At 42.5% G+C, this 21,483-nt stretch overlaps 1 protein-coding gene across 2 annotated transcripts in view; it reads left to right on the top strand.

The window, feature by feature from the left end:
* Positions 1-21,483, top strand: part of LOC117772625 (cGMP-dependent 3',5'-cyclic phosphodiesterase) — a 152,770-nt gene that overhangs the window by 33,099 nt on the left and 98,188 nt on the right. Inside the window, exons 1-2 of one of the 2 annotated variants that reach the window (XM_034603906.1) lie at positions 15,672-15,864; positions 16,168-16,258. In XM_034603906.1, the coding sequence (XP_034459797.1) occupies positions 15,830-15,864; positions 16,168-16,258 (126 nt within the window). In that variant the 5' untranslated portion in view covers positions 15,672-15,829. Of the gene's footprint in view, positions 1-15,671; positions 15,865-16,167; positions 16,259-21,483 lie in introns of those variants that run through there. The other variant, XM_034603905.1, reaches the window with a different exon arrangement.

The raw sequence follows: 21,483 nt of genomic DNA, 5'->3' as shown, positions 1-21,483 counted from the left end.
CAAATTCTGGCTGAGGAATATGACAACACGCTGTGAGATGATATAAACACAAGGCAAAATATAAACATAAGGGTTTTTCTATGGCAGGTTTTATGACGTCTGCAGTTTTATATATAAATCATTGGATTATCCAACAATAGACAAATCTCCGTCTTTATCTATGGATTTTTATCACAATCTTTATCACATACAGTACAAATACATACAGAGAATAAATAAGTGCCATAGAACTTCAGTTATAATCTAATTTAACAGTCATAACTGAAAAAGAAAACAATATAATAAACATAGGAATACACAACTATGGTTTCCTATAAATATCTATTGGCGACTATTGCCAAAATGCTGACATGTTGGATAGCTGTGGCTAATGCACTCCTATAAAAACAGTACTTGCCAGTGGCCGCACAGCAACTGTTGCTTTGAGGCAGCAAAGAAGATGATTACTGGGAAAAGTTTTATCTGGATGAAACTTTTATACTTAAATCAGATTGGTGCTAGATTTACATCTTCACCAATGACCGAGCCAGTAATTTTGGCTATTGCAACTTCTAGTAGTGGTGGATAAGAGTAGACAAGCTCTAAATAAATACAGTCCTTTTACCATTTACAGTCTTCACTACTACTCTTTCTAAGGATACTAATAAAAGCACTGTGGTTCTTAACTTGTAACAACTACGAAAGTTGTTGGAAATTATTTAAGCAGCAAATTAAAGAAATGTTGTTTCCAGAGTTTAGACCAACCGACAGCAGCCTGCATTCATGGACCTGACTCAGACACACACAATCTGCAGCTTTACATCACTGAGGAGAGGCAGCTGGCACTCATACCGGACAATTTGGCACGACAAATCCAGCAACTCTTCACTTTAAATGCAGATAGTGAAATTGGATCTAATGCAGAAGCCAACAGCAATACGAAGCATTCAAAAAATGAATCCCTGTAACTGATATTCAGATTATTTCACTCACAACCTCCATGGATTCTGAATAAAAACATTGAGGTAACTTTAGCTACTTTAGCTTCTCTATGCTCATCAATCTATGCTTTTAATTGTTCAATACCAAACATCTTTATACTGTTTTTACTCTCCCTATATATACATCCTCCATTTTTGTTTATTCAATATTTTCCCTTCATCTAATTTCCAGTCGCCAGATGGCTATGTGAGCGGAACTCTGCTAATCCCTAGAAACACTTGGGTTTTGGTCAGTTCACGTTTGGCTAGTTTAGGACATGAACTCCCATATTTGGGGAAAAGAACACGTTTTTTTTTTTTACACTACCACTTCTTCTTTGTACCTGCCATCTGTGTCCGCTCGGCCTCTCTGTAACTTCCACTTCTCTTTTCTCATCACACAACACGTTCTGCTTTCTCAATCACAGCAGTTTAGAACATAAGTCACATTTAATCAATTATTCCTTTCTAAACACATGGGAAATACTCTTTTTCGACTATTTATTAACATCATCTTACTTTTAATAGGGTTTTTGTAGCCTTTGAGTTAATTAATACAAATTCTTAAGCATATATGTGATTTTTATAAATGGCATATATGCATACATGGTCATACTACATACAATTGCTTCCTTATTCCTGTTAATTTTAGCTCTTTAAATCATCTCTCTGCTCAACCTCCATCTCCTCACACTGTTGCTTTCTCGCCTGTGTTCCTCTCTGTGTGTTTGTGGATCCCTTTTTTGTCACTGACATCTCAGCTCTTGGTGACACAGTGTAATAATCTGGTTCGCTGCATGTTTCCTGTTGTAAAAATGGGCTTGTGCTGCCTCTGCCTCCTCATCTACAGCCACTTTCCTTGGCCCTCTCTCTGTGGACTAATTAGATTTTGATAAGTGTGAGGCCTTGTCGGCTGCACGTCCCTTTTTCCTGGGTTTGTTGACACCTTCCGGCCCTAACTCAAACCCAGCAGCACACGGTGTTACAGAGACACATGGGGACGCGTCAGCTGCACAATGGCCTTTTTCTTGTTACCAGCCTCAAGTCCCTGAGGAGTCTCTGCTGAGAGACTGTTGAAACACACACACACACACACACACACGCACACAGTATATACATTATAATCATAAATGCATGCACCCCTAAGTGAAGTTCACACACACATACACACAAAGTTTGTTTTACGCTTGAGTACTTATGTCACAGTTAATCAGAGTCACCTGAGAGAAAATGCCACAGAGATGAACAGAGAGGAGACGGGATCGGAGGGAAAGAAAGACGTGTGAGTGCCAGCGTGTTGCATGTGGCATGCTGTAAATCTGGCCTACTTGGCACTGTAGCCTCTCGATGGATTACACTTCCTTCTTTCTTGTCTTCCTTTTTTCTCTATTCATCCTGCTTTTTGGGCACAGACGCGATTTTTAATTCTTACCCTCTTTAGGCCGAGCGCTTCCCTTTGAAATGGAAACAATAAGCTCATTGGTATTCCTGACAGAGGACGTGTAAGTGTGTGGGGAAGAGAGAGAAAGTGAGAGACAGAAAACATTGTAAGACTTTGAAGGTTGTGTTTGGGTGGTGGAGTGATGTCGTAATTGACGCCGGGCGTTGGAGATGAAGTCGGTGCAGAAGTTGCTCTTCATTTCTGCTCTGCGGTGGCTGCTTTATGATTACTTCACCCTGGAGAGAGATTGTCAGGAAAATTTAAAAAATGGTTTTCTACTTTGGTATTCAGTCTTCATAAAGCAGAGGGAGTGGTGCAGTCGTACCTGACAACAATCCAAATGAGAGCAAGAGCAATAATATACGGCGTGTTCAGGTACACTCGGACTTCTCTCTAATGACGGGCAATCAAGAGAGCAGATCCACCCCTTCCTGTTATTTTTGAGGAAATCCAGAGCACAGACCATGTGGTATTTTTTTTTTCTTTCGTGCATAATAAGAAGAAGCTCAGACAAAAGAAATATTTTGCAGCCCACAGCTGTGAGTTGGAGGTGGTCCAGCCGCTCGGTATGCTGAGTGTTGTTTAGGAATTTGTACACTTGGGGGCACTCTGACAGCAGCACTGATTTGTTTGACATTGCAAACTCCCAACAAGAGCACAGGGGAAAAAATGGAGCTGACGGGAGGGGTAGAGGATATCAGAGGAGAGAAAAAGAAATGGTTTAAAGGTGAAAAACTGATTGCGGGAAGGAAGCAAGGAAGGAAGAGGGACAGTGAGGTCAGAGATGAGCAAGGTCAAACGTGTGTGTGACTGAGATCTGTTTATTTAGGTGTGGATGTCGATGTATGCTGTGTGTGTTTGTACATTTGTCATGCATGTTCATGTCTTGACTGATTGCACATGTTGAATGTCTGTGTGTGTGTGTGTGTGTGTGTGTGTGTGTGTGTGTGTGTGTGTGTGTGTGTGTGTGTGTGTGTGTGTGTGTGTGTGTGTGTGTGTGTGTGTGTGTGTGTGTGTGTGTGTGTGTGTGTGTGTGTGTTGCCGTGCCTAATTGCCATTGTGTATTCAGGCCGAGATAATAAGTCTGGGTGTCGACCTGTTGAGTGCGTTTGCGTCACAGCTGTATAGGACTTGCTCCATTTCTGTTGCTCTCCAACGAACCATGTGTCCGCCGTCACTGACTGCTTACATTTCTTTGTTATTACTGTTTACTCCATCTCACCCGGCAGTCCAGTTTTCAGCTGCACAGCCAAGCCACCCATTCACACTGGACCATATCATAACTGAAATAGATACCAAATTGTTTAGAGTAAGAAAAAAAGATTTTTTTTAAATTAGCAATTAAACAGCTAATTATGAACCTGGTTAGTATATAAACTGTCATAAAATTCTGAAAAGGATCCATCACAGTTTCACAAAACAGAAGGTGACATCCACATAATGTTTTTTTGTCCAACAGAAATTCAGTTTACTGTCTTAAAGAAAATATTAATATTTGAACCAAAATATAAAAAGGGTTGCTTGAAAAATGTCAAATGACAAATAAACAATAATAACAAAACAATGAAATCATTTCAAAATAATCAACAAATGGAATTATTTTACTTTTCAGCTCTAAATCAAATAGTATGTTTATATTTCAGTTTTAGGATTTTAGAGCCCAGTTGCAGATAAACACCATGATGGTGCAGTGAAGATAAAGGAACAAAAAGCAGGTATTTATAGTGAGGGGGGGAAATGATGAAAAACAGGAATCATTTTATTACCCTACAAAGCAGATCTGACTTCATGTTCTATAACAAAGTCAAAAAATTAGACACTGACTTAATAATATTGTAATTTTTGCCTCTTAACAATACGTTTTTTCTCTTTTTATAATTCTGATCCACCATCTGCATCAAAAGCGTGTGTGCATGTGTGGCTGAATGTGTGTGTGTGTGTGTGTGTGTGTGTGTGTGTGTGGTGTGTGTGTGTGTGTGTGTGTGTGTGTGTGTGTGTGTGTGTGTGTGTGTAGCTGAGTGTGTGTGTGTGTAATAATTCTGATCCACCATCTGCATCAAAAGCGTGTGTGCATGTGTGGCTGAATGTGTGTGTGTGTGTGTGTGTGTGTGTGTGTGTGTGTGTGTGTGTGGTGTGTGTGTGTGTGTGTGTAGCTGAGTGTGTGTGTGTGTAGCTGAGTGTGTGTGTGTGTGTGTGTGTGTCTGTGTGCGGCTGAGCGTGTGCTCGTCAGGGTCAGCACATTCACGGCTTCATTATAGTGAGGAAATTGTGGGTATAAATTGTTCTCTGCTTTTTGCACCTTGGGAAGATGGGGTTCCATAGCAACAAAGTGGAGTCAGTGTAGTTATTTCATGCAAACGCACACATGCACACCCCCGCACACACACACACACACAAGCTGTCATTGCCATTACCACTTGTAGCATCTATTCAGCCTGCGCCACATCGGCTCAGAGCAGATAGTCTCAGTGCTGCCATGTCCTGATTGGTTAATTTGAGGAGCCAATTAGATCAGAGAAATGAAGAGATAGAGTGCAGATAATAATGTAGCCAGACATTCTCCATCTGATCTATCGGATGTTGCACAGACACACACACATGCAAACATGCAAATGCTACTAATCAAATATGAGTTTGCGTCCTGCAAACACATAATGATGTCCACCACAGAGCGCACATCGCAGCGTGGCACCGTCGGACTCTGTCGCCCACACCTCGCTAGTTGGGTAGTTTTTACGAAAAGAAAGAAAGAAAACAGGCGTGGACAAAGAGGGTGGGAGAGCAAGTTTTGTTGGTTTGCTGCAGTCTCCTTTTTTTCCCTCACTGCCCCTGCATGACTTCTCTCCATCTATTATTTTTTACTGTCTCTCCACAGCTGCTGTTGTTGCTGCTGCAGCGTTTCATTTTTTCTCCATTCCCATTCCTGTCCTCTTTCTCCCTCTCTCTCGAGGCTGCTCTCCCTTTGTTTTCGGTCTCTCCATCTTTTAACCTTGCTCTAACTTCTACTTCCCTCACCACTGGAGATTTTCCGCAGCACTTACTCGCATTCCCTTTGGTGTGTGTTTTTTTTCCCACTCTTTGTAATGCATGTTGGCGTGCTTGTGTTCACGCAACAACAACCGTTTTTTTGTTTAGCCGTGACACTTTTTAGCTGACGCTGACATTACAATTGGCTACGCTGACCGTGATCGACAGGGTCAGGTTTCTCCCCTTCAACCTTTAACTTACCATTTGCAGGTTTCTTTCCGCTCAGCTTCCAACTCGCCGTCTCTTTCTTCATCTCATTATCTCCCTTTCACTTCCACCGTCCCCTGGTTTTTATCACCAACTCCGGACGCTGCCCACTGTTTCCCAGCTCACCTCTGACACAACCAAATTCGAAAGGCAGGAAACGTGCGTGTGAGTCTGTGCTCCCTGATCATTGTTGAGTCGCACACCAGGAAGGAAGCAGCTAACAGGGGACAGCAGAAGAGGTTTCCTTTACACATAAACACAGACACAAACACGTCTTGATACACTGAGTTATGCTCATTGTGGGGTTTTGGGAGGTACGACACAAACTCAAACAGGTCGTGTCCTCGTTACACCCAGCAGATTTAATAAAAAGTAAGGCTTTGCAGTATCTCCAAACATGGACACAGATCCGTACTTGTAACTATACGTCATTGTTATGGTTAATAATTTACCAATGTTTTATAGACCAACTATAATCCATTAGTATGACCAAGGTTCAGGATGCCAGGTTGTGAAAAATACCACCGGCTGTAGTTTTACCTCCTTTGGACTCATTAGGCTCATTGAATCATTCGACCACTTGCTTCACTGAATATCTCTCCGTAAAACCCCTTTATTAAAGACTACGTTGCATTTATAACTGCAGACAATCCGTCAGTAGAAAGTAAGAAACCCATTTAGTGCTTTAATTGGCAGTAGGTCTAACGTTCCCCGTTACCCATCAAGTTGTAAATGTCAATAAATCCGGATGCTCTTCTGCCAAGTGGACTGTTGGATTTGGCCTCCTAAATATATGAAGTAGCTGTTAAAGAGGATGCAAGTGTTATTCTGGAGCTGAACCAGCCAAAGGGATTTTCTATATATGTATATATATCCTGTATATATGTCTTTTTACTGACCTATAGAGAATTGGTGAATTTGTTTATTATTTCACGATCAATTTCCATCCATTCATTATCTGTACTGCTTGTCCTTTGAGGGACCCGGGGCTTAGTTGTAGCCAATCCTTATTGGGCGAGAGGCGGAGTGCACCCTGGACAGGTCGCCAGCATTTTTTTGTCTCTGACACACAGAGACAAACAACCATTCACACCTACAACAATTAACCTAACCCCCAATCTGCATGTCATTGGATTGTGGGAGAAGTTCAAGCACACAGACACAGGGAGAACATGCAAATACCACAAACACACACGACTGGCTAAACAGGAAAATACAAACAAATTCATATGCACAAAATATACAAATAATAAAATAAAAGAAGATAAATAAATCAAGGAATAAAGGCGACCTCACCCACTCCCTGGATGCGGAGTTCCGATCCCTGAAGAACATCACTGTAAAAGAACTTTGATGTTCTATAAAAGTGAATACAAGTATACAATGTCCAGGTACGCGTCAGAACTCGAGCACAAAAATCAAAGGAGTTGGGAGGCTTCCTCAAAGATGTATTTTTTAGCATTGATTTATGAACTATTTATGTCATTGTTCAAAATGTATGAATCCCTTATGCTGGACAGAGATAAAACACAAACATTCTATACTCATAATAACCTTTGAAACAGAATCCCATTATTGCCTGTAGGGTTTCTAACCATAGTAAACTCAGTGGATCCCGGCTCCATGACATTTACCTGCTGCTCTCACTCTCAACATCTGCTGTATTCACGTAAAGGTTGTTGCACACGTTGTACATGGAGCATACAGGAGGGAGAACATGATGTTTAAATTACGCTGTGGAAATCACACGTCTCATTATATTTCCAAGTCAATAGCTTCGTCTGCAGCTTCTTCGTCTGTGGCACCTCTTTTTCGTCCTGAGATATTTGTCTTCTTTTTGAGGTTGTTTTTTTTTCAGTTCGGCCTCCCTTGCGTGTTAGAAACATCATCAGCACACCCACTCGCTCACCGTGGATTCTCCGGACATGTGCCTTCTCACCCCTCTGGATAATTTCAGGAGAATATTGTGCATGTCTGAAAGTGTAAACTAGTGCTGAGTCGTTGTTGCTGCAAATCCACTCGCAGCCCCTGTGCATTAGCAGCCCGGCGACGGGGACACACGCAAGGATCAAAGGATCAGCTTCGATCTCCTCAGAAACATATCGCAGTGTCGCTGCAGTGGTTATAGGGGTCACTCAAGCCGCGACGCTCTGATCAAAGAACAGAGCCAGCAGAGCATGTGCCCACTTTGCTGCTGGCTCGTCCTCTTTTGCCAGGTCTCATGTACAAAAACAGATCATCTCCCTCAAAGCTCCCCTGCAGTTTTATCCTCAGCACTTCACTTGCTAGGCAAATTAACACCCTCACAGATCCACTCTGTGTTTGGTAACCTGAACCTTCCCTTTGAGTGTTTAAACACTTACTTTTACAGCAAAGCAGCTTTTCAATCAGTGCACTCAGAGTTTTAAAAAAGCAAATGGATTTCAGACAAGCTGCATAGCAAATCCTTCATCGGGTCAAATTAACCTGCTGTTTCCTTCAACCTGCAATGGGAAATTTAAGTCCTGTGTAAGTACATGTCTCCCATAAACCACACAAATGCAGAAAAATACAGTTTGAGGTAATGGTGAATAACACACACACGTTTGTAACGCTGTCTTAGTGAGGACACTCATTGGCATAATGCATTCCCTAGCCCCTTACCATAACCTTAACCTAATTCTAACCCTAACCCTAAAACCAAGTCTAACCCCCCAAACAGTCCATTAAAGGGGGGGTCACAAAGTGAGGACCGGCCAAAATGTTCTCACTTTCCCAAAATGTCCTCACTCCGTAGGTTTGGGACTCAAAATTGTCCTCACAAAGATATCGGTACAAGAGCACACACACACACACACACACACACACACACACACACACACACACACACACACACACACACACACACACACACAGGCGCGTAGTGCTATTGTATTGCTCAGCTGGTGGGATTTCTAAAACAGCAGTGGGCTGTACAGAGATTTCTATAGAGCAGTAAGGTCTCCTCTCCTCTTTTTCACTTCCCTCATCCTCTCATCCGCCCCTTCTCCCTCCTCGATGCTGCTTAGATGGACTATAGTTAGCAGACAGTGTGTGTTGGTATGGAAACTAGCTTATAAACTGTTCAGGTTGCCAACGTCCTAACTCACATAGCAACCACCAACCAGCCTCTCAAAGTGTTGACGCGAAGCAGCTTTGTGATTTCTGATGAACAGAAGACGTATATTGCATTTATTCATTTTTACATAAATGAATATGCTGCTGGTCATGACGCAATGTATAGATGCTTTAGGAGTGGTTTATGTAGGAGGAGGAGTTTTTGCAGAAGGAGACATATTGACTCTTTCAATGAAATGACTCCCACGCACCCGTGTTCATATTTGGTGGTGCACGTGGAATTGAAGCACAATTGGAGGTGGTCAGAAAAAATTATGAGTCATCTGCAGACCTTGGCTTGCAAAAAATCATTTGATAAACTGGCTCTGAAATCTAAAAGATAAAATATATACAGACCACACAAGAATAAAAGCCTCCACATGGGTGTGCAACACATTTGCCGCAGTGGGGTCAAAACAGTAAACCTATTTTTCCCTCAGAAATACCTTCATCTTTTCAATGCAGTGTGCAACAACAAATCTTACGAGTAACGTGGAGATGTTTTTTGACCACAAGGTGAAATAAGTAATTATTTTTGGCTCGTTGTGCACACAGTCTGTTTTAATCCGCATCCCGTTGGCAGTCGTACTGGGTAGAGTCAGGTTAACAAACACATTGCACTGTTGAAATAGGTTATCAATGCAAACAGCATGGCCCGCTGTTAAGTGTGTGTGTGTGTGTGTGTGTGTATGGTTGCGATTGCGTATGTCTGCGTGACTTTCCAAGGCAGGGTGTGTCATTGTCACTTTCCTGCTGTTGTTTTACTGCTCATGTTGTTTAAGGAAATTAGTTATGAGCAACAATAAGGTGATGTAATATTCACACGTACGCACACACACACGGACACAAACTTTTCTCTAAGCCATTCGTCACACTCCATGTGCTCACCACTTTATCCACAGCACTCCACAGTTGTGTGAGTCGTACATTTTTCAGCATTAATGGCTGCAGTAGGACTCGCATCACCAACCTTGGTTTATCCAGCTGCACGTCTACCTATAGATTTACTGTTCACACTTACAGTCTGATTAAATAACAGAGCAGGGCCCTTCCATAACTGTGCAGTATTACACTGTCAGGTAGGTCGATTATTATACCATTAATTACATAAAACTTTATTTAATAATAAAGTACATTTACAAAACTTTATCACACTTTATTGTCTTTAAAACCTGCGAGCTCGCAAAAGAGCATGGGCGCTTATCCGCTGCTATAAAAATATTTGTTATTAGAGTGTAAATATTCGACCTGGTCAGGCTGGGTTCGTAAAACAGTTTAGAAAAACTATTCCAGGTTCGGTCACGTCGGCTTTATACTTTATACTTTATACTTTTTTTACACTGCTCGCTCCTGTAATATGTAATACTTGATGATACTTATTTTTGATGATTGTTTATTGATCTAGGTTTTTTTCAAAGTATTATTCAGTTACTTAAATAGGTAATGATACATTTTCTGCTGATCATTTAATTGATTGACTGACTGTTTAAGCATCAGTACTATGTGCCAATGTAGAAGAAAGAAAGTAAATGATCAATAACGCACATTACACCAAGAGTTTTTACATGTTCACCTCAACAGAAATGAGTGTTGATCGATACGATTCAGCCTCAGTGGTTCAGATTAATGTGCGGTGTTGGTTTGATGATTTAGGATTCACGCTGAGAGCGTCTTCAAACTTTCAGCAGAGTATTTTATCCTCGTCTTCAATCCAACAATCCCCCTGTAAATAATATGACCATCTACCGAGTCTGTCTTTCTTCTTTGGCTCTTCACACAGCGGAAGCATTTCCCCAAATGCACATTGCTCATCAAGCCGACCACATTTGCGAAGCGGTCACCTCGAGACAGCAGCTGCCATGGAGCTACAGTGACAGAGGCTCTAAAATGAAATCCTCTCAACACTTGATGTGTTCATGGCACATCATGGAGGATCGTTTTTTCAGAGAATGCTGATCGTTGGTTTTCAGCAAAATAAACAGTTATCGATCACGACCAGCCTTTAATCAGTGTGTGGTCACATGTAGTGAAACCTTTTTGAAACTACACCCTGCACTGAGGATTTTAAGAAAACAGTTAAATGAGAAGCTGGTACATACACTACACTAAAACTTATTTATCTTACAACAGTGTTATCATCTTCTACCTTATCTCTGTTGTTATTTATTTTTTTCTAATACATTTACATCGGCTCAGTCAGATCAGCAGGGAGAAATCTGGTTGTGTGGGGGGATGAGAATAGGCTCCATTCAATTGACACCAATGTGTGTGTGTATGTGTGTGTGCGTGTGTGTGTGAGAGTGAGCAACCAGCAGGATGCCATTAATATAGCTCCCCCATTATGTAGATTAGCCTTATTCCCCTGAGTGCTCCTTCACCATTTAGAGCTTTAAATCACTCTTCTGCTTTAGTGGAGTCAGGACAATCACATGCATGTTCGGCGCACGCACGCACGCACACACACACGCACGCACGCACGCACACGCACACGCACACGCACACGCACACTCACACGCACACACACTCACACCATATATATATATATGGTGTGAGTGGATAGTGTATATATATATGATGTATACTTTAACACATACACACACACACACACAAGATTACTGGCTTTATCGTCATCAGATTTTGCAGTGAGTGAGTGTGTGTCCTTGTGTATGTGTTTGTATGCACGTGCATGAATGTGAATGAGCAACTGAGTGAGTTAGTGATCACAAGGTAGATTTGAGCTGCAACAACAGTGGCTGTTTTAATCACAAACTCTGGATCAATACTCTTTTCAGCTGAACAACAGTGCAGTCATGCTCAGAAGTTTGTGTGTGTGTGTGTGTGTGTGTGTGTGTGTGTGTGTGTGTGTGTGTGTGTGTGTGTGTGTGTGTGTGTGTGTGTGTGTGTGTGTGTGTGTGTGTGTGTGTGTGTGTGTGTGTGTGTGTGTGTTTGTTCAAAAGGTAATCTAGATCACAGAGTCCACAGCAGATGAGGAGAGAGTCTTTGAGGAGCAGCAGCTTTGAACTAACCTATTTTCAGGTGTGTGTTTGTGCTGTGGCTTGTGGGTTTTTTCCTGAGTACAGTGTGTGTGTGTTTGTCTGTATATGTGTCATATGTGTTCATGTGACACAGAACAGAATTGATAATATATTTAACTGTGTGCAGTGCTGATGACCTCTGTATCTTGTTATTGATCAATGCTGGTAAGTAAAGTGCGAGTTTCTCTCGTACCAGAGAAACCTCTCAGCACACTCATAAAACAGGCAGCCTCTGGGTTAACTGGAATATTGCAGCACATTGTAGCAGAGCACTCACCTCCACCTGACTCCATGAACCGAGGATCAACCTCTGTCAAGCTGCAATGTGCCGTCAACCTCTTCTTACCTCTGAATAGAAACCTAGAGAAACATGTCTCGCTGTGATCAGCACTACTGCGCCTTACGCATAAATGCAAGACTCTTGCTGAATAAACCTGACAGTGGAGTACAGTATATATTTTCATTCAACATCCTTAATTAAGACCCTCGTTATGTGTGATTTCGTATGAGAGCTTATAGTTTTTGGATTTTCTGAACGCCATCATTTATTTGAGGCAATTTCAGGATCCAGTGAGCATGTCACAACAAGCACTCGGGTTTTGATTGTTTTCCCGAACAATTAACAGTATCGTTTCTCAGTCTGACCAATTTTCAGCATTTGAACCGGAGCGGCCCTCTTCATTTGAATTAAAGGAGCTGCTCATGTCAGCCGCTTGAATTACAACACAATTGAATTCAGTCAATAACTTTTTTCTTTGTGATCTGCATAAAAATATAGCAACTATTTTGGAACTTAACTTCAAGAACTCATAAACAAGAATATCCCTCAAGAATGTTTCTGCTTAAGAAATATTTTCTTCTGTGAGGACGTGACATTATGTGTGTGTGTAAGTGTGCAGCTGCTGGCGATCTTGTTTTTAGTAAATGACTCTGAGGTTCGCTGTCACATTGATGGACTACATCAGACGCTTTGATGCAACCTGTTGTGCGGCTTCATGCTAAATGTTCCGTCACCAAGCAATGTCACCTCAGAGGGTCAGCTGTCACATGACTCCATGCAGCAGCTTGAGGCTGCTGTGATGAATCTGCCACTTGATTAAATGTATAGAGCTGTGACGGAAGAGATAAATCTTTTAAATCTTTGATGTGCTATGTGTTGGGATGGTCGTACGGCTTCATTAGGTCTTAACCAGCTGCTGGTTTGCAGGACGGGTTTTACAGGATCTCAGAAATGAGTAGAGTTAACCAAAATGTGTGGACAAAAAAAGATTACAAAAATTGCATTTGCATGGCAACGACTCAAATTGTACCACCTATTGTTTTTTTTTAAACACATTTTTGACATATATTTTTCCAAACAGATAATTGTTTTGCCTTTCTTCACGGTACATTTGAACACCTATTTCCTATTACTTTCGGGAACTCTTTGGTATCACTTTGAATTTCTCCACATTTCAATTAAATATAATATAATTATTTAACCAAGAAGTGCTTAAAATTCTTTGCATTTGCCGTTACCTGATACGTGGGTAGATGCAATCTATACATGGAAATCATATGATGTGTCTGAAAGCTCCAGAGCAGCTAATAAAGTGACCTCAGAATGACCTTCCAGAACAACAAAATATATATTTATATAAGTATTTTCTGATATTGTTAATTATAGACCATTGGAATTACATGTTGGGATAAGGTTATAACCATGGTTAAATGAAACCCAAGTTACCTGGTGATCAAAGACAGGGCACAAACTGCAGTCTGCAGGAACAACGCTGACAGAATCCCTGACGCAGACAATCCCTTACTTACAAACAAAGCTTGAGGATACAATAAAAATTGGTTCAATGGGCCACTTGAGCCCATACTTCATGATGCACTGAAATATTTTATTGAAAAGTTGCAAACGACAAATGTTTCAGTGCAACTGCGTGTTCCTCGGAGTCTTAACAGGAATGGCCCACAACTAAAAGACGTAAATACGAGCCTGCATGCAGAGAACAGTCTCATTGATTGATAAGTGTGGGAGGGAATCAATAGGCAGCTATCTGGCAGCACTTATTCAAGAGGAGAGGCACTGCAATATTAACAGATGAGAAGCAGAAGGCAACTCAACTCAATGTACAGGTAAGAATATCATACAAACAACCTAGATTCCTCTTTCTGGTACATACATATTAAAAACAACATGAGAGACACAATTCTTCGTTAAATCCATGTGATTTTCATACACGCTTATCTCCTTATTCGCAAAAATCTTTTTAAGATTTGCCCAAGGGCGATACAGTCGAGCCCTAATGTTTCACTATTGCATTGTCCATGTTCACATTCTGAAAAGCTGCCTTGTGTTAGATGGTGTGTGATGTGAGAGGATGTTTGGTTTGGCCGACGCAGACTGTACCACGTGATCATTTCAGGATGAACACAACATTAGCACAGTCTCTGCAGACAACAAAGCCGATTGTAGGTCAGCTGCAAACCACAATGTCAAAATCTGATTCAGAGTCACATTTCATGCACTTCAGTCAGACAACTCGTGTTTGAAATGTTTGCCCAGCAGCAGAAGATGGTTAGTAGTCGAGGCTCTGACTTTATCACCAGATATGATTATATAGATATAATAGGGATGTGCACGCTGGGTCGGTGGAGGGGCGGAATCAACAAGTAGCAATAATGACACGGTGTAGTCTAACGGTCAGTCGGACAGACATTGTGTTTTTTGTGTCCGAGCCCAACCCAAGGTTTTCCCTGATTCCCCATAAACGATAAAGTAAATAGCCCTGGTCCTGGTGGGTCCTGATGGGTCCTGGTGGGACCTGGTGGGTCCTGGTGGGTCCTGGTGGGACCTGGTGGGTCCTGGTGGGTCCTGATGGGTCCTGATGGGTCCTGGTGGGTCCTGATGGGTCCTGGTGGGTCCTGGTGGGTCCTGGTGGGTCCTGATGGGACCTGGTGGGTCCTGGTGGGTCCTGATGGGTCCTGGTGGGTCCTGGTGGGTCCTGGTGGGACCTGGTGGGTCCTGGTGGGTCCTGATGGGTCCTGGTGGGTCCTGGTGGGTCCTGGTGGGCACCAACAGGTTCATGTCGGGTATCCACACTCTACAGCACATCCATGGACTAGCATTTTTGCAGCTTAAATAGACCACCAAAGTGCGAGGGGGTGTATTATAGAGGATTATGGAGAATGAGGCATGTCACATGATCTCATGAATTGCTCCATTCAATTTAACAACACTCACCTTTGCATCTCACAGACAACAGTCATAATTTGCACAACCGGAACAGCTGTGGCTTAGGTGTTGGAACGGGTCATCGACTAAATGGAAGGTCGGTGGTTTGATCCCCGGCTCCTCAGGGCAGTCCGCATGCCCAAGATGCTGAACCAATGCTCTTTGGGCTGTGTGTGATAGAAAAGGATTTGAACCAATGACCAGTAACGTCTCTTTTATTCTGAGGAAGGTCTTAGATCTTTCTTTTAATTTGTTATTCATGTATTTTTTATATTGGGTGAAGATCGATTACAACGAATCAATGAACTTCATTCTAAACATTATTAGAACATATTAGCAGGTGGATTTAGTATTCTACTGGTTACCATGTGGGTAAAGTAGATCCGCCCTGTACTGTACACACTGACACAATCACAATGTGCACACTGACACAATATGCACACTGACAACAGGGAAGTGGAACATGGGGAGGGTTGAGAGAGGCAGTAAGACCCAGAGGAGGAGCAGAGAGAGAGAGAGAGAGGGAGAGAGGGAGAGAGAGAGAGAGAGAGAGAGAGAGAGAGAGAGAGAGAGAGGGAGAGAGAGAGAGAGAGAGAGAGAGGTGGGTGGGAGGAGAGAGGAGGAGGAGGAGGGACTGTGTTCACTCTCGGCTCTATGTGTTGCAGCTCGTGGTGTCAGCGCCGCCAGTGTGCGTCTCAGCCCCGCCGGTGTGAGTGTGTGCATCGGTGCGTCGGCTGTGTGTGTGTGTGTGAATGTGTGTGTGACTCCAGCGCTCTCTCTGCGTACGACAGGTGGAGATGACATGACTGCGCTCGAGAGGAAGAAAGGGAAGGACCTGTAAGGACTTCACACTTACACGCACACGCACACACACACGCACACACACACACACACACACACACACACACACACACGCGCGGTGTCACACTCACCTTTCCCCCCTGCATTCCCTCACACACACACACACACCTTTACATTCCTGAACTCCTCAGTTTAAGGAAGAGAGGGAAGTTCTTGAGTGTGCGCGCGTGTTTGTGTGTGTGTGTGCGTGTGTGTGTGAGATTGTAACAGCTGAGTCCATGTGTGCACTGGGTCCAACTCAAACACAAACACGCAGTTTGTTGCTTTTGATGCCTGCAGACGCGGTCAGCAAGTGTTCCTGCGTCCTGAGGAGAGTTCAGCTCCAGCTCCGACCACCAGACAGTCCACCACGCCGTCCGAACAGCTCCAGGTAGGGTTTACTTCTTCTCTTCTCCTCTCCTCTCTTCTCTTCTCTTCTCTTCTCTACTCTTCTCTTCTCTTCTCCTCTCCTCTCTTCTCTTCTCTTCTTCTCCTCTCTTCTCTTCTCTTCTCTTCTCTTCTCTTCTCTTCTCTTCTCTCCACGCTGTCACAAAAACAGGATGCTACACACTTCACACCCTTTGCCCTCCTCTCTCTTCCTTTAACAATGTCCTCGCCCCCTGCTTTTGTTTCCTCTGTAACAGCTACAGGTAGACTGTTGTTACTTCTACCTTAATGTACTCTCCTGATTTTCAAATGTTCCTTTAAAAGCCTCCTGTATTGTTCTGTTAGCCCCTTATCCTCCTGCACACACACACACTAGCACACACACGCTCTTGTTATTCCCTCACCTTTCTTGCTTTTGCGAAGGATGAACTTTTGTCTGGAGGAGGTAAGTTTCAACTCCTGTTGCTGCAGTTTTCTGTCTTTCTCTTTTGATTGAGTTGGTAAGATACTTGCTATTGCCTGAGGGTTATATTTCTCTCTCTCTCTCTCTCTCTGTGTGTGTGTGTGTGTGAGGGCTCAGATAAAAGACGGAAAGATAAAACATAAAACGGTCATAAACATGAAAGGGAGGAAATTAAAGTGACATTTTTGTTTGAATGGCGAATGAGTGCATGTGCACAACCGCATCTGTTTGCATGTATTACATGCTGTGTTACATAGTGTGTGTGTGTGTGTGTGTGTTTTAGAATACTATATTTAGCTAAAAGACTCGTTTTATTATTGTGTGTGTTTGTGTGTGCGATTGTGACACACACGCAGATGTCTAAAATTTTAAATTGCTGTTTTCTTGTATCCTCACACATGCCATCAAGCGGCTGTTTGTGTGTGTGTGTGATTGTCTGTGTTTGTGCATGTGTTTGTGTTTTTATATTGCAGAGGGATTTAATGTTGTTGGCGGCTAAATAGAAAAAAACATTACGTTTGATTGGCTGCCAGAGTCGACATGTTCTGCTCAGATCCAATTGCCTTCACAGATACACACTGAGGCACATGCAGGCACATGCACAGACACACTGATGACACACGGCCACATAAAGTGTATTCTCATTCATTTCTGTCAGTGTGCAGCAGGGCAAAGATCAGGTATGAACAAAGACACTGTCTTTTTCAGTACAACTTAACTCCATCAGTCAAATTTTCACACATGCCCTCTAATCATTGCAGCCACTTGTCAGTTGTGAGTAATTGCTATGGCATATTTGTTTTACTGTTAAACCTTTATTTATAGAGAGCTGTGCTTATGCACGAGTGTGTATGTGTGTGTAAGTGTTGTTACATGTCTCATGCACCTCTGACTCAACCCTCCACATGCACATTTCCTCTGTCAGGTTGTGTTGATGATAGTCTTGTCCAGCTGCATTCCTCACAGCTCTAGTGTGTGTTTGTTGTCAGTGGCCTGTTTCTCAGGTGTCACCACTACAGTAACACCGTCAGTGATCTGGCTCCTGGTGAACATGCAGTGTGTGCAGCACCACCTGCAGGAGCTGCCTGAATGACACCACTGAATTACCTTTTCTTTATTCGGGTTCTGAGGTGCGTTTAGAAAGGGTTGCATCTTTCTTTTTTTTTTTTATAGTACATTTTTCTTGATCGCAGATTGTAAGTTTTGTCTTTTGACGATGTCATGGCTCTTCATCCTCTGATTTGATGAACGATTATCTATGAATGAAAGTGTCTTAGTGTCCATTAACGCGTATCTTCCCATGCATGCTGCGGTGCATTTGTACAGTGTTTGTACAATATAAGTATATAAGTAAAGTGCTGTGTGTGTGTGTGTGTGTGTGTGTGTGTGTGTGTGTGTGTGTGTGTGTGTGTGTGTGTGTGTGTGTGTGTGTGTGTGTGTCTGTGTGGCTGTGTGTCTGTGTGTCTGTGTGTGTGTGTGAGCCAACGAGGCAGTAAAAGCAGCAGGTTAATCCCTTCTCAGTCTCCAGCAGAACAGATGTGAGGATTAATTTGTCAGTGAATCTGGGCTGGTGCTTATGTGCTCGTGTGTTAGTGATGGAGTTTTGCAAAAAAAAAACTAAAATTCCCCCCAAAAAATCGTCTAGATGTCTTTGTGTGAATGCAAATTTTTTCATCCCATCATGTGCACTGTGCTGGGGTCTGATGCTCACTGATGCATCGTGTGTGTGTGACTGTGTGATATCAACAAGTGCGTGTGGCTTTCAAACAAAGAATCAGAAGCAACACTTGGGGACAGGTGTGTGTTTGTACGCCCGTCCCGATCCCCCTCCTTCCTGCAGCTCGCTGACACTTTTCTGCATCCGTCATATCGTCACGTTGTTGTATAGTTTCACCGATTTTGCTACATTTTCTTTCCTGTAGCAAAGATAATGTGTTAAAAGCAATGGGAAATTATGGACGGAATATGGAGCTTAACAAACACCAATGTAAGGTGCACACCAGTGTGAGTGTGTGTGTGTGAGTGTGTGTGTGTCCATACAGTGGTGCCCTAGATAGATTTGCCCTAATGGCATGAAAGTGTTGCTGTTGGATGCCTTACATTTAACCTACTAAAGTTTGCACTTTACAGTTTCGTAATTTTCAGTTTCAGTACAACAGGTCACTGCTGGAGGAAAATGAACACAGAACTTTCTTATGGGAATTAAAAGAAGTCGGTGATGACCACCGCATTAGAGTTACCTACATTAATGTGTGCGTGTGTGTTTGTGTGGTTGTGTGTGTATGTGCTCGACCACATGTTTAGCCTCTTCTTGTTATTCAGATCTGTAAACAAAGATCTAATAATATGATGCAGGAAGACTGGTTCACTTGTTGCATGCAGCCATAACACTTAAGGTAATTAACACTCCCATAGCATTATCCAATTCTTCTTGTTTGAGAATATATTCAAAATGTGCATTCACACCTTATATCCTTTTATATACTCAATGCTGAGCAGGTAGTGGTTCATTATTGTCTCAAGGAAACAGGACAGAAGAGCTAACTCAGCTACTGACTGTTCTTTTCCCAGAGTCAAGAATATATTTTCTTATCCATTATCTTAAACTGTTTTGCAGTCAACTCTCATACTGAATAAGAACTTAAGTAATTAAGAATGAATGTAAACGGATTGGGGCAAAGCTTGGGTTAAACCCACCGAAAGGCAAAAACAGCAAGAGATCAATTCGGCGAATCAGCCAGACTCCGCTCCCCCAAGATCTGCCACGGGCATTTCTGCTCTGAGTGAAACCTTCGGTGTTTTCTTCTTATCTGCGGTGCTTTTATCTGTAATATAGGTACAGGCAGGCTGATGTACAGCAGCGAGCAGCGAGTGCAGAGCTTGATATTCAGCTATTTAGTCGAGCACTCAGGGACTAACAGTGGTGGATCCCATTGTAGGTGAGCAACCGATGCTTAAGACTGAAATAGATTACCTCCAGTGGAAGGACAGAGCTCGTATAGGTCCTTAGTACCCGTGTAGGTAGTACACTACTTTACAGAATGTGAAGTGGTTGAGGAGCCACTACAGGCGAAATGGATTGTAGCTCATTTCACCCTGTCAGATAAGCGTTGTGCAAAAGACCCTTAAAAACCTACAGAAGCAGGATCTGTGGGTCGAGGGACGTGTTCTCTGCAGGACTCAAATGGACCCAGACATGGTGCTGAGAAGAAGTTAAGAGTCTGTGCTTTAGGTGACAGCGCAGCACGTCACATTCTGTGCTTGCCCCTTATTTCACCGCAGTCACACAAAAACCTGCAGATGTATAGCAGCAAATACAAAGACCTTAAACTGAAGGTAAATAATCTTAATTCATTATTCCTCAAGTGGATCCCCATTAGCTGTCGCTTAGGTAGCAGCTATTCTTCCTGGAATCCACCCACAACAAAACAAGGTTTTTAAACAAGACATAACACATGTAGCATAGAACATGTACAACCAAAAATCTACCAAAAGCATTTTTATCTGTGCCCAGTTCAAAATCTGCCTGATGCGAGCTTTTCACAGACATATCGCTTCCTGCACAGAATAAATGATGCAGAAAATAAGTTGTACAAGGTTGTTTTTATTTGTAGTTATTTATAATGAAGATTATGGTTAAAATATAAAGAGTCAATTACATTTCCCAGTCAGATATACAGTTTATATACTGTAAATATCAATAACTTCCAAATATTTGTATCAAACCAGCTCAGAAAAATTCACATTAGTCAGACTCTAGTTTTAAGCATAAATATACATCTCTTGTGAGAATGTAGGACAAAGTGAGGAGAATACTAGGAAAGATGTTTTATATTATGGAGCGCAGAATGAAAAGTCCAATAAAACTCCACTCATATAAAGGTCCAAATACTGTCAGTCATTTAGTTCATTTTCACCAAGACTGCACTCCTTAGTGGCTTGAAATAAACTCAGTGAAGTGAGATCCATAGCATTCAAACGTTCCCAACACTTTGATGACTAACATTGAGGGACCCGATGATACCAGGTGAGGTTGCGTGACGTGCAGGAGTAGCTCCGGTCTGCAGCGACTGTAGTTGACAGCTTCAATCGATCACCCCGTCGCTGATGGCAGTAGACGGGCTCTGATGGTGCATCAGCTGATCCAGAGCACAGAACAAAGTAGCCCGAGGTCTTAAAGTCAGGGCTCATTTTTTTGTTTCTCTCCGTGTGCATATGGGTGGATTCAGTCCGGTTGGTTATGATGACAAGTTAAATACACATGAACCCCATTTGCTAAGTCTAAGAAAGTGCCAACACATGCCTCTGGTGTGCGTTTCTCTTTTAAAGTCAGGGGTGGCTCGTTTGGTTTCTACATTTGATCATGTTGAGCTCAGACCGCCCATTAAAATACCACCCACCTGTGCTGGGCATGACAAAAACAAACGCTCCTCCTGTATGCATCAAACTAGTGCACACCCAGAGGCTCAGACAGGATGGACAGTAAACATGTTGCATAAGTAATATTCTGCTGAATAGCAGACTTCAGAAGTCAGTCGATTTCAGCCTGTATAAAGTTTTCTGGTTCCATTGTGGACGAGCACACCATGCAGGTTTTGCTTGATCGTGAACTCCAGTGCATATCCCCAGTAAAACAAGATTGTATTGTGTCAGATGACTTTGTGAATGTTTCAAATGAAAGTTCACATCTAGTTTTGGGTCGATAGACAGCGCCATCATCCTGACATCTCCCTGGATGCTGAGCCCAGCGTTGTGATTTGTTGCTG

This window comes from Hippoglossus hippoglossus, chromosome 13 (genome assembly GCF_009819705.1).
Source record: "Hippoglossus hippoglossus isolate fHipHip1 chromosome 13, fHipHip1.pri, whole genome shotgun sequence".
NCBI classification, from domain to species: Eukaryota; Metazoa; Chordata; class Actinopteri; order Pleuronectiformes; family Pleuronectidae; genus Hippoglossus; species Hippoglossus hippoglossus.
Note: the sequence above shows the minus strand (reverse complement) of the source record. Positions and strands in the feature narration are given on the sequence as shown.